At 42.5% G+C, this 13,289-nt stretch overlaps 1 protein-coding gene across 1 annotated transcript in view; it reads left to right on the top strand.

The window, feature by feature from the left end:
* Positions 1 to 2,307: 2,307 nt before the first annotated feature.
* slc1a7a (solute carrier family 1 member 7a) overlaps positions 2,308 to 13,289 on the top strand; it is a 30,203-nt gene continuing 19,221 nt past the window's right edge. Inside the window, exons 1-2 of the mRNA XM_037084899.1 lie at positions 2,308 to 2,435; positions 2,542 to 2,621. Coding sequence (XP_036940794.1) covers positions 2,578 to 2,621 — 44 coding nt within the window. The 5' untranslated portion in view covers positions 2,308 to 2,435; positions 2,542 to 2,577. The remainder of the gene's footprint in view (positions 2,436 to 2,541; positions 2,622 to 13,289) is intronic.

Here is a 13,289-nt window from a genome sequence, read left to right as displayed (position 1 = left end):
GCTGCTGTGAGTGTTATCAATGTTTTATCAAACTCACCCCCGCCCTTCTCTCTGCGCCACCACATGGATGTACAGGATCCTGCTCTCTGCTTGTTCTCGAGCAGACAGGGCCACCACTTCATGGAGTTCTCTGTCCTGACCGGTCCTAACGTAGGCAGTGTAACAGTGCTGACTGTTAATATGTGGAGCTGTTTAACACTTATTCTACTAAAAAATATCACTTACAGCAGCTTTGGACCCGAAGAACACAAACATGGACACTATGAATGATTATGTAAATGCAGTGGTGTGATATTTTGGATGGGTTGTCAGGTTCTTCCTGATCAGAGCCCTATCACCACATAACGGTAATGAAGTATGCATGAGTTCTTAGTAATGGCTCTGAAATTTGCATGTTAATTTAAAATCTTATTGAAAATATTCCGTAGAGTGCTCCTGAAATAAGCCCTGATGAAAATGTATGCACTTCCAGTTCCCATGTCTCAGAGTCACTGGGTTGTTTTTTGTTATGTTGTTTTTGTTTTTTTTTTAATGGGTTTTTTGTTAGATGCAGGCGGTTAGGTCTGTGGTGAACAAAAGCTTGAGAGATTTTTACCCCATTCATGAATTTTGAAGCTTTTACGTGTCTTGAAATAGCCGGTTGCTAGCAAGAGGCTGAACGAGACTACAGAGGCCGCTCACATTCCAACCCTAACATTACAACGTGTAGACTGAGCTTTAATGTAATTGGAAGTTGAATGGTGGTGAAGTTAACGTCAGCCCACCATGGTGCGAGTATAACCTGAGGTTGGCTTTTTACTTTTTCACTAGCTTTTTTTGCACCTGAACAAAACTATAAAAAAAAAAACTTCTTGAGCTCATTTTCTGCAATAATCTAAAAACCTGGTGAAAAAAATCCCAGAGGCCTTAAGGGCTAACTTCCTGGTTGGACTATAAATACGCCACCCACCCACCTACCACACTCTGTGAAGAACATCTTGATTGTTCTAGGACTGTAGGAGGTCTAGCTGCACCAGTTTATGTTCCATGTTTTTTATACATCAATGCTAATAACTGACACCGCAGGAATTGCACAACCTGAAGAATCAATAATGAGAGCGTGTGACAGAGCCACAACATGGTTACATGTGATAAAGGACAACCTGACACACACTGAATCAATGCAGCGGCCCCTGAGGTGTGACAGCTCGGGCAGGAACACAGAGGACTGCTCATGGACCATTTAGTACGATGAACAAGCCTTTAGTTTGAGGAGCTCTATTCACAGTTTCCGACCAAACACATTTAGCTGCTGCATCTGAAAGAAAGGTTGCTTTTGTGGAGACGTATTTGTAACCACAGGCAATGATGTGATTAAATAAAAGTCGCTCAATAATGTTTGACAACCTGAGGAGCATCACAGCAGATAGTGGCTCCATTTCTTAGTTAAGCACAGACGTCCTAAGTCAAGGTCACTTTCTTTGTATATCTTTCAGGCTGTTATTGGCCTTTAGTGACTCCTCACATACTGAACGTTACTGTAAACAAATGCAAAGACAGCTAGTGCAGCACGGCATAGCACAGCGCACACAGTAAAGACGAAAATGACAAAAACAGGAAAAACATAATTTTCATTCGTGCTAGTCAGGTATGAAAACACATTTGTTAAAGTGTGTGTTTTTTTTTTCCATCTCCATCCAGTACACTGTCATCATGTGTAACTAAAAAACATCTTGCCTATTAAGAGACCTTCTCTCAGCCACTCACGCAGACACACAAAAGGCACATGTTTGTTCAGTGACTGAAGGTTACAGGCATTATTAAAAGGAACGAGAAGGGTAAATGCATTTTGACATTTCAACTTGAAAGCAGGAACCAGGGCCAGGCAACCCTAAGAGTTCTGAGTGGCTAAGAGCTTTTCAGTATGTCCAACCTATTTTTTTTTTTTTTTTTTTTGTATCAAGGTCATTTGCGCTCTACATGGGAGAAATAATAATAAGGAGAATATTGCGGAGAACAGCTCTCTCTCACTTTCTTGAGAGGCGTTGTTCTCAATGCGTCTGCTCCTTTAAGACACGAGACGTAGAGTTAGGACGTTAAACCTTTGACTCTTCCTACTAGTATCAATACCATGAACTCCTGTGTACTGTAGAGTACTGTGTGTTCCCAGTGAAATCAATGTATGACTTAATGGGATAAGAGGACTGCATGATGAATATAATTAAGCTATGTAAGGTCCAATAATAAAAGGTAAACGCATGAGCATCAAGGACTGCTCCCTGTGGAGCGCCACTGTTTTCAAGAAATCAAGTCATGCTAATACAAACTGTACAAACTAACGTTTTTCTAATTGATCTGATAATATGGTTGATGACTTGTTAGTGCAGTGGAAACACTCCTCAGCAATTAGCAGACTGCACCACAGATGACATTTATACAAACAGGAGTACTTGCAGGTCACCACAGAGAGCCGATACTTGCGTATCTCATTTTTCACGGGATGCATAACTGGGTGTTTCGAACATGTTTTTATGTGTTTTTTTTTCTCTCTGCCACTCACAGGAGGTGAAGTACTTCCAGTTCCCTGGAGAGCTGCTAATGAGGATGTTGAAAATGTTAATCTTGCCACTCGTGGTATCCAGGTAAGAGCAGCACACCTCCACGCACACAAACACTTGAATGCCGTGGGGGTCAAATGCCAGTCACGACGAGAAGAGTCACATTATTGTTTTGGATGCTGAAAACTCAACTTTAAACACAAAAGTTTTGCGCTTGCTTTGACGTTGACCGTCACATGCTGGATCACAACAACGACATGGGTAAACGTAATTGAACTGATCTGTAGAGAGAAGGTGTGCTCAGTCACTGAGGAAGCATTTTGCAGGTAGCACACTGTTCCTCCTTGCTGTGGTCAATGTCACTTGAAAATGTTCTGCTTCGGCTGCTCACCCCACATTGTTCTTTCTCTGAATTGGATGAAAAGTACAATGTGACGAGCCTAGGAATCACTCCTATGGACTTTTGAGAATATTAAGCTTGGAATCTGCTGAAAACTCACCATCAACTTTTACCTTACATATGTTATGTTAAAAAACAAAAACAAAAAAAACAATGACATTTCAAAAAAGCTGGGTCAGAACACAGGACATTTTAAATGGGTAGTTTTTGAAGTTGGGCTGTGTGAGGAACTTATTTGTAGTCAGTGTATTAGCTGCAGTAGATGGCAGTCAGCAATGTTGTGTTTTCTTTGTTGCGCTTTTTGACCTTCAGGGCCACCGTACATATGGACAGGTTCCATAATAGGATATTTCCTGAAATGAAAGGATAAAATTCCTCAGTTTATGTACTCTATAGTGGCAAAGTTCCTTTTTGTTTATTGCTTCAGAGACAACCAGGTGTTTTCTACTGATAATCTACACTGACTTAAAGCAACAACCTGCCTTGGATGCCCAGATACTTTTTTTTTTTAAACAGCCACATATCTCACACCTGTGGGTGATTTTGTTGCCACATTTTTCACTTTGCATTTCATTTTTTCATTTTGTGTATTAACTCCAGCCTAACTGAGCCATCAGTTTCCTTGACCACCAGTTTGTTGATCCACTGTGAGTTGCTCGCAACTAAAGAAAACAAGACACGAGACGTGCCTTGCTTCGGGTCAAGGGTGTAGCTTTGTACATAGAAACACCCCAATATTAATGAACTGAAACCTCTGGAGCTAACTAATTGGAAATACGTCTTGGGAAATGTTTAATCAAAGAGTTTGGCATGGCACGTTAATTTGTAGGGCGCCTTTCAAACGGCAAGCTCGTTCAAAATTCTAGTAATTCAGGTGATTACAAGACGTGAAAGGTATTACGGCAAGTTATGAAAGAATCCGAAGAAAATTACATTACAATAAGAGTAACCGACGATAGAAGAAGGAAATAAGCTAAACAACACAGTGGATTAAACGGGACCATAGGATTTATCACACAGCCTCACTGCAGGGAGAGATATGAAAGGTTACGGCCAAATGTTCTTTAATGAAAGACAGCGGCAGACAGAAGAGGTTTGGAGAGGAAACTCACAAGTGTTTGGGAACACAAAACATCGGCAACAACAGAAATGCTTAAATACAACCATACAATCTCCCACGTCATCATGTTTTACCCCGTTCGGGTTCATTGAGTTTTTTTTTTTCATGCACAAAATGAAAACTACGACGGAGATGAGATTTTTATTGCACCCAATTGCCCTTTTCAGCATGGATGATTAAAGGGTAATGTTTGTATGGAGGTCGACCTGTTGCCCTTTGATAGCTCTGGATGCATTCTTAGAAGCGCTCAGCCTGCCAGCGCTCTCCAGTTCGACTATTTTCGGCCCAAAGCTCTTAGTTGCCTGCATGAGGTCAGTGATGTCCGACACACACACACACACGCACACAAAAAACTCCCAAAACAAATCATGCCAGCACCGGTTACATGCAGGGCGCTTTGTGCAATAAGCTACTTACCATCTATGCAACAGCAAAGACTGGATGAGAAGTTAATCCTCCCTTCCTCACTCTGTCTCTTTCTGTCTGTCAGTCTGTCTGTCTCTTCCTGTCTCTATCTCTCTGTGCATCTGTGTCCGTCTCTGCCATATTTCTCTCTCTGCCTTCATCGATGTTTAGACGTGAGGCGAATGGCATCAAGAAGCGCGTGTCCGTTCATTTGTGTATGCTCATGGTCCCCCCCCCCCCCCGCGAGTTTGAGCAGGAGATCACTTCAGGGCAGGCTTCCTGAAACGTGAGGCACGTGAGAGACGTTAATTACAACTAATCTGAAACGGTGCCTGCAGGCAATATAGGCAGGCATATAATGTTCCCGATGCCTGCCGGCAACCGGTCAGAGGCAATAATGGATAATGAAGGCGGAAGGCAATGGCTTGTTACCTCACAGCTGGTGCGTTCGGACTAATCGCTATCCACCCATTCCCATCTACTCTGAGATGATTTGCCGCGTATATGCATATCTTTGCCACCCTCTGCAGACTCGCACGCCAAATCCTGCCACGGACACACAACGCGGCCTCTGCCGTCCTCTCTCTCTCCCTTTGTCTCTCTCCTCTGCGCCTCTGCGATGATTTCTAGATTGAGATGCGCGGACCGGCTGGTCGACACGGTGCATGGTACAGAGGGGCTTATCAAGGGGTGAATATCCGGCCTAGCCCTATAGCCTGCCTGTCCCCATTTTTTCCCTCCCAGCGCCATCTGCGCTCCAGCCAAAGCGGAAACCAGATTATCCCATGAACGCGTCATGCAGAATCAATGGCCACTACACTTGCTGCCTCCGTATGTTCCATTTGTCTTTTATGTCCGGGTATCGTAGTTAAAATCAAGCGGGGAGCTAGATTTTGAATTTATACACGTTTGTCGAGGTGTTTCTTTGTGGCGCGACACTGAATCCAGCATCAACACTTCGATAAAGCCCCTGAAAGCGCTTACTGACCTATGCTTTACTGATCAGAAGGTCAAAGGTGAAGAGCAGTTTAATGATATACAGCACAAACATATGGCTGATCCACACCGTAGTCAGAGCGCTGGTCGTTGCATCTGCCGTCACGTGAGGTGTAAATAAGTCATTCTTGCTTATGATGGCTACCAGTGCTGTTTTTCCATAACTCCATTCCACTCAGTAGTAGTAGACCATTTGTTCTCAATCAGTCTTTTCCACAAGCAGCGAAGAGGAAATAATTGGCATGGAGGATGTGCATTGCACGACACATGTGAGTGGGCGTGTCCTTGCAGGTTGTTTTGGGACTTATGTATCACATAATCTAGGAGTTTTAGAGAAATGAATGGCAATTCTTCATCCGTGGGTATCTTTCGTTTTATTCAGCTCTCACACCCATAGAAATCTGTTATGACTATCATATCGTCCCCACTTTTTTGGATTTCAGATTAAGATGAGAGAAGATGTGTTAGTCATGTTTTATTTTGGCGTGTGTGGATGGATATTTGCCTGTCATGATATGATTTGACTTGACTGCGATAATTCCCAGTGAACGTCTCTCTTGCTGTGAAGAAAACAGGGGTACGGCACGCCTAGGTTTCTTGAGATAAATGACTCTGATTACAGCTTTAATTTGAAGTCCCTGTACAACTGTCACTGGATGTCAGGGTGACTCAGTGAGATAGGGACAAACGATGGGCTCATCAATTCACACTGTGATGGTTATTTGTCAGGCTCCCTGTGTGCTTCTCAGAATAAAGTGTCCTAATTTGTTTTGCTTGTTGCTCTGTGAGATGACCCAAGTTTAATTTGAATTATTTCATGATATTCTATCAAGTACTCCGTCAATGGTGATACTCAAGAACATAGTCATATGGCAGTCAGAGACAGCAGTAGGCAATATTGCAGTAGAGTACACAACATTTCATGGTAAGATCTTGTTAGGAGGAAAGTGTCACAGCTAATTAATACCTCCAGCTCATCAAACACTTTGATCCCATTTGTACATCAAGTTCAGCTTATGTAAACTACCAGGAAGGTTTGGGACCACCACAGAACACATTCACATGGCAGCCATTTTCCTCTGACATCATCATGCTGCTGTGTTTCAGGTTGCATGTCGTACAAATGTAGGGAATATGACAGACTGTCATCGTTTCGATGAAAATAAGTTTCTGCCTCGTGTAACACAGACAGCAATGTTGGCGAGGAAAAGGTTGAGCGCTAACATTAGCTGTTGGAAGCTAACGGGGAGCTGCAGTCTGTAACACAGCAGTGCCACATTTGAGCTGCCCACCTTGATTTATAACAGGAGATGAATACGTTCTTGTACCTGCTTGACTTGTGCCCATGCATTACACATCTGATGTTTGTCAATTTAAAATAAAAGTCAAGTAAGTGAACTTTTTGTCCAATACGTGACGGGTCTAAGGTCAAGATGGTGTGCAAAAATGCCAGAGGGAGACTAAATAACACAGAACAGAGAAGCTCAGCGAGATCCTAAGAGATGTTGACCGTGGATATAATCCTGCCGCTGGATGACTATTTCAGTTGACAATTTTCTCCACTTCTGCTATGTGTCAGCGTATTCAAAACCCTGCCTCTACAGGAAACAACAGCCTCCAGGCTCACAAGCAACACGCTGAAAATGGTGACGTGTGACTAAACCCTAACCTGGTTGCTAAAGCGCGCAGATGCAGAGGGCTAATGGGCAGAGTCATTACCTCTCTCCTAGCACTGCTGAGGCCAGGCTTTGAAAGGCCCATCTAGAGCTAGATGTATTGAAAAGTGCACGGTATGATCCCTGACCAAACAGAATTAAAAGAGAAGAAAAAGTGCAATTAGGACCCGCAGCACTGTGTTGCGTCATGGTGTCGCATTTTATTTTTATCATTGCTGGCTAAAGATATATGATATTATTGTTTTTCTGCCCTTTCTGTAAAGCAGAAACCTTTTATTTCTTACTGTCCGCCGATGAAGAACATTGGCATGACAACATGACGAAAACCAGAGCAACCAATAATGGACAAAAGTGCAGCGAGGTGACGTCAGCTGTCCGGGAAAACAGAAAGCTAGCATCTGACGGGGATGTTCCATGTTACTGGTAAGCTCGGTAGGTCAGGCAGCAGAGTTAGATCAACAAGAGGTTTATAGTGAATTGGTTTTCTTAATCTCGGCACACAGAGTGGCAGATAAATACGCAGCGGTGTACAGCAAGGCAGTGAGGGTTTCCCCAAACGGCCATCCTAACGAGGAGTTTATTAATTCCTTAGATGATGATGTGTGTTTTTTTTTAATATCAGTGAGGAAAGAGCTTCTCTAGGCTTCATCTTGATCACGTTCTGGCTCCCCACGTCTCCACAAGATTGGGTGAATACACGACAAATAATGCATAGAATCACAGCCCTGACCTTTGTTTGAACTGGATGTAGTTTTTTCATGTATATTGAGTATTGACTCTTGCAGTGACAGTCAATGTTTTTCTCAGCAGACCACTGTTTCATTGAGAACTGAACTAAATCATGATTATTAAGTGCCAGGTCTATAAACATTCCTCATGAACTGAAAAGGCATTGATTTGAAAAAAGCCTTGAAGGAATTTGTTGTAGTGGACTGAAGGATGCATCATCAATTTGGTATATCATGTCATATATTATTCATTCCATGTTGTCGCTCACAGGACGGCTAATGCATTCCTGATATAGTATGCTTTCAGTCAGAGGTGTTGTGAGCCTGTTGTCTGAAATGCTCTTTTCCATTTCATCTCTATGTGAGTGTAACGTCTAGAGACCATAAACAATCCTGGAACATCAAATAGCGATGTGGGCTGTAATGAGCTGCTGAAACCCAAAGGCCACAGTGTCACAACAACATGTCATGGAAATCATGCATGACCCCCTCGCCAAGGAGCCTTGGCCTTATTTTTTTTTTTTTTTCATCTGGACGAAGGATTACTGTAAAGCTCTTGCTCAGCGTAGGTGCAGAAGGAAGGACTATAAGCCCCATATGGTCCAAAACTCTTCTGGCAGATCTGCTGTACGTGTGCTGGAAACCTCACGATCGAGGCTGCTTCACATGGCAGGTGACATAGTGTAATCCCACTTTGACTTAGATGTCAGAGATGAGGGCAGAGATCAGAGTGCACACCCTAAACAAAAAAAAATACAGACATTTAACATAACTATGTTTTTCAAAATAAGAGAATATAACTGTAAAACATGGGAAAACAAAAAATTTATATATATATATATATATATATATACACATATGTTTATAGTCAAGTTGGCAATGGACATTAGCTGTAGCTAACCATTTCATCTTGTCGGATCGCTGTGCTTATGGTCTGGTTAGGTTTAGGCGCAAAAACTACTTGGTTAGGGTTAGGTCATGTTTTGACTTGAAATTACTGTACTAGTTGTGACACGCGGCTTGAGACATCCTTAAAAGCATCCAGTTGTTTGCCATTTACAAATGTTGCCTTTTGAATATTGGCCAACATATAATATAAGCATAATGTGACATGATACTGCAGAAATATCGATATGGTTCGTCAACACATAAAAATGGGAACGTACCAGCGGTTTAAAGAAATGTCAACTGCCAGTATTTCATCTTAATGAATGGGCTGGGTCGCAAGCTTATCAGAAGCAGAGGATCCCTTTGTGCTACAATAGCAGCATGTGAAAACCATCTGCTGACCGCTCACAGAGCTTCACAACACTTGTCGCATTCACCTATTCACACACACACATTCGTACACTGGCGGCAGAGGCTGCAGGATCTCGCTCAAAGGATGCTTTGACATGTAGCTGGGGGAGCCGGGGATTTGAAACAGCACACTGACCTACCAAATAATTGGATGACCCGCTCTAACTCCTGAGCGACAGCCACCTGAGGTCACAAATAGACATGGCTTCATTTGCTGCTATAGTTGTCACGCTTAAAAGAAAAAGGGGCCCAAACGCACGACACGCAGGTAGGCAGGAAACAAAAGGTGAGCTTATATCCAAAAGTCAAAATCCAAGGAACAAAAAGGCAGGTGGCAAAACTGAAAACTGAAGAACTATAATAATACAACAAACTAAACACAGTACAAACTGCCCCAAAGCTGCCAAAAAATAGTTTATTGCAGGTTTAAGGAGTTGCAAACCAGCGTGTTTTAGTACCACTGGTTCCATCTGTAGCACAACTTTACAAGCTACTTATGCTCAAACCTGTCCACATCTTTCTTAACAGCAATGACACTGTATTTAGAAACATCCGGCAGGAAGTGCGATGGAATTAAAGTTTTTCTAGTTATGTAACCCCTGTCTTGGTGTCTGTTCAGAAAGATGCGTATGAATATGTGTTTCATCACACACCTCATTCTCTGCCTTCACCTTCATTTATCCCACCCCCATGAAATGCCAGTGAAATTACTAAATTAACACGCGCCCCTATCTACCAAAAAGTAGGGGGAACACAAGGTAAATATTAAAACTTCTCAGCAATCTTCTCTCATAATCTGTCATTTTCTAATCACATATTTTTTCTTTTCTTTTCTTCTCATTCTCTATGTTTTTTTTATCAGTTGCATAACAGCTGCCATAAGAAAGCAGCGGGACAAAAATTTGAGACAAGAAAGCACTTGAGGAAAAATTCCATCAGAGCTATGACATTTGACTGTGACATTATTATCAGATTTAAATGCACAGAGAAGGGAGCGGGAGCAGGTCATGGGGTAAATCCCTTGAATAGCAAATGTATATATATATTTTTTTTCCATTTTGATCTCTTGGCTGTAGTTTCTGGTTTCCCAAAGAGCTGCAACAAAAAAAAAAAAAAAAAAAAAAAAAAAAAAAAAAAGCCAAAGTCAAATGTCAACTCTGCACCAAACATCTGGATGTACAACGCCACATAATTCAGCAGGAACAGCCCACCTCCCATTTTCCAGAAGATTGTTGTTTTAGTTGTACCACCAATCCACCTAATTGTTCCGATTTTCCAGTTATCTAATCCCTGGCCAGCGCAGGTCAAACCCCTTGGTTAAGTCGCTGCACTTTTTCTCCAATATAAGGGGGCAAGGTTTAATCACACAAGCTGTGTCTCTTTGTGGGACCGTAGTTCTAGTCCCATCACAACACTCAGTTCAATTCAACAAACAGACAACGGGGGGAGCGCCCTTGGGCAGCGAATTGCAAGAGCTTTTCAGGTCAAAAGATGGGAAACACGTGGCGGATGGAATAATTCTAACCTCCATGTCTGTGCTTTTCGCCGCGGTCTATGATGAGAATTAAAATTTTGGTTTTGTTTTGGTGATCGCACCCAGCTACATTTATGTTAAATCCTTATTGACTCCAACATATTATCATATATGTACTTATTCATTCCTATCTAAGTGTTTTCTGAGCAATAGGCAGCAATTTGCAGCTGATTGAATTCAAAGTCCAGTCATACCCTGGCGTTATTCAGGAGTGGTCTGGAGAACGGTGACAGACCCATAATGAGAAACTGATTAAAAAAAAAGGAAGCAACAGTGAAAAAAATGTTTCTCATGGTAAAAGACATCAGCGAAGCAGAAACTGCAATCCAACTGCAGAGACGTGTGGGGTCAAACTGTCTTCCTGGAGTGTGTTTGGGAAAGTTCGCTAACTGGGGGGGATCGGAAAAAAAGGGCATCTGTGAAAGTAAAGAGAGAATATGAAGCAATGAGAGCAATAATCCGTGAATAGAGAGATGCATTTTTTGCGTACATGTGATGCTCTAGCCCTGTTAGGCAGGCTCCGTCAAAAAATCAACTCCATCTAGTGTTAGTAGAGCCATAATCACGTTTGCATCCACGGCACTGTTCAGATGTTAATCATGCGACAAACAGCTTTTTACGCCGCTGTTCATTTGCTGTGCGTGAGCGTGGCGTCTTTATTGTTTGTCTGAGTTTGTTTGTCTGAGTTGATTTGGTGGCAAATGAGTTCCCCCACTGGGGATTAATGAGGCCTTTTAATCTAATTGCAGTGAGCAGCTGAGATTACATGACATTAACCAGTCAGTTCAGTGACTTTTGCGACTTCACTCTACTTATGCCCTCGCGCTGCGTTTTTAGCGCTGACCATTTTTCCTTGACCCGCCACTTGCGGTCGCATTCCAGCAAAAGCGACAGTCTTGCTGTAAACTGAAGAGATTAATCAAGAGTATTTCGACAGAAGGTCTCTTGCCCGATTCACAATTTGCAAGGGACGATCCTGAAATATAAATCTGTGGCTGCAATATACTCTTGGGCTCTTAAAGTGCATAGCCTGCATTCCAACTCGTGTTATTGTGATGGCACCAGCTTCAAGTCATGCAGCTGAGCGCGGACCCTCCAGTTATACTGTCATGAATATTCAGACCAGACACCTAGTCGTTTTTGATTTGATGAAATTCAATTTCAATGTCTTGCCATTTGCGAAGCTCCAGGGCTGTACAGGTTCGCTGGAATTCGCGGAGGTATCTTTCAGTGCAAACTTGTAAAAGAAGAGGATGAAAAAGGATGAAAGTAGAGAGCACACACACTTTTTTGGGGGGTTTTTTTACACCTTTCGTTAAAGTAAAAACTTTAAACCAATTTCACAGTCGAAGTCAAAGACTGGGAAAATCAAATGCTGCGTGACGCTTCAGTTCTGGTTAAATGGATCATCTGCTTTCATGTACGCACACCTCTCCATCCTCGAGATCCCTGTTCTGTTTGCTTTTTGCACAGTTCAAAGCCGTATACATGGCAACAGACAGGCTTTAAAGTGAGACGATACACATTTTAAGGATGTAAACATTAAGCAGACTCGTCGCTACTGCACGTTTCAGAGATGATATCAGGGTGAGGTCGAGCGCAGACAGCGACCGCACGGAAAGTCTCAGCAGCCCTGTTCGGACGCTTGCCAAGTCAAGACCAGATTATATATTGGACAAGGAGAAAACCTTGTCACCCCAGCTCAAGAGACCCAGATCTCTCCTGCTCTCTCGCTCTCTCTCTCTCTTTCTTCCCTCGCTACACCCTCCTGCTGTGCCGCCACTTCAACATCTCGCATTTCCCGCATGTGAGCTCTGACTGCACCTTTTAAACCCTCTTTCTCGACCAGCTTTTCCTTTTTTTTCATAATCTACAGCAAAATGTCAGGACTATTCAAGGCTGTCCATTTAAATGCAAATCACTCCGCTCTGTTTAGGATGTTTATGATTACGGTTGTTCACCTCCCCCTCCTGTCCTCTTCTCCCTCGGCTTTCTGTGATAGAATAGAGACGAGGGCGCAAAGCACTGAATGGACAGATTTGCATTGCACAAGAAAAAAGAAGAGGAGCAAGTGACAGAGAGACAAAAGCAGAAATGGTTTTGTGCGGCTGCTTCTTTTCGCCGTGATTTTCTCAGTATCACAGATCGCCTTAGCTGACACAGAAGAGATGTAAGAAAACGCTCTTTTGAGAACGGCTCCCTGAGCTTGGTTTAGAGGTGCCCTTTTGTCCAAGTTGTATAATGAGACACTTGATTGATGGATGGTTTTCTTACATAAACTATGTAATTGCCTGCCAGAACATTTTTTTTAATCTTGGTGGACGTTTTCCTCTTAATGCGCACATTGTTTTGATGGACTAGAAGATGTAACACCTAACCTTTCTGCCTTATGTTGTCTAAAAATGACCAGATCTTTGTCATTTATTTAGTTGAGTTGTGTTCTTACATTATCCCATTTCCAGCAATGCTCAAACCCAGAGAAATCCGTAAGTTTACTAAAGGTAGCTGTGAGTTTCATTTAGTTGCGTGTTGCTGTAACCTCTGGGAAGAAGATGATACATTTTCATCTTCGACTGTAAAAACAGTCGACCAAA

This window comes from Acanthopagrus latus, chromosome 21 (genome assembly GCF_904848185.1).
Source record: "Acanthopagrus latus isolate v.2019 chromosome 21, fAcaLat1.1, whole genome shotgun sequence".
In the NCBI taxonomy this organism is placed as follows: Eukaryota; Metazoa; Chordata; class Actinopteri; order Spariformes; family Sparidae; genus Acanthopagrus; species Acanthopagrus latus.
The sequence above is the reverse complement of the archived record's forward strand: the minus strand, read 5'-3'. Positions and strand labels throughout refer to the sequence as shown.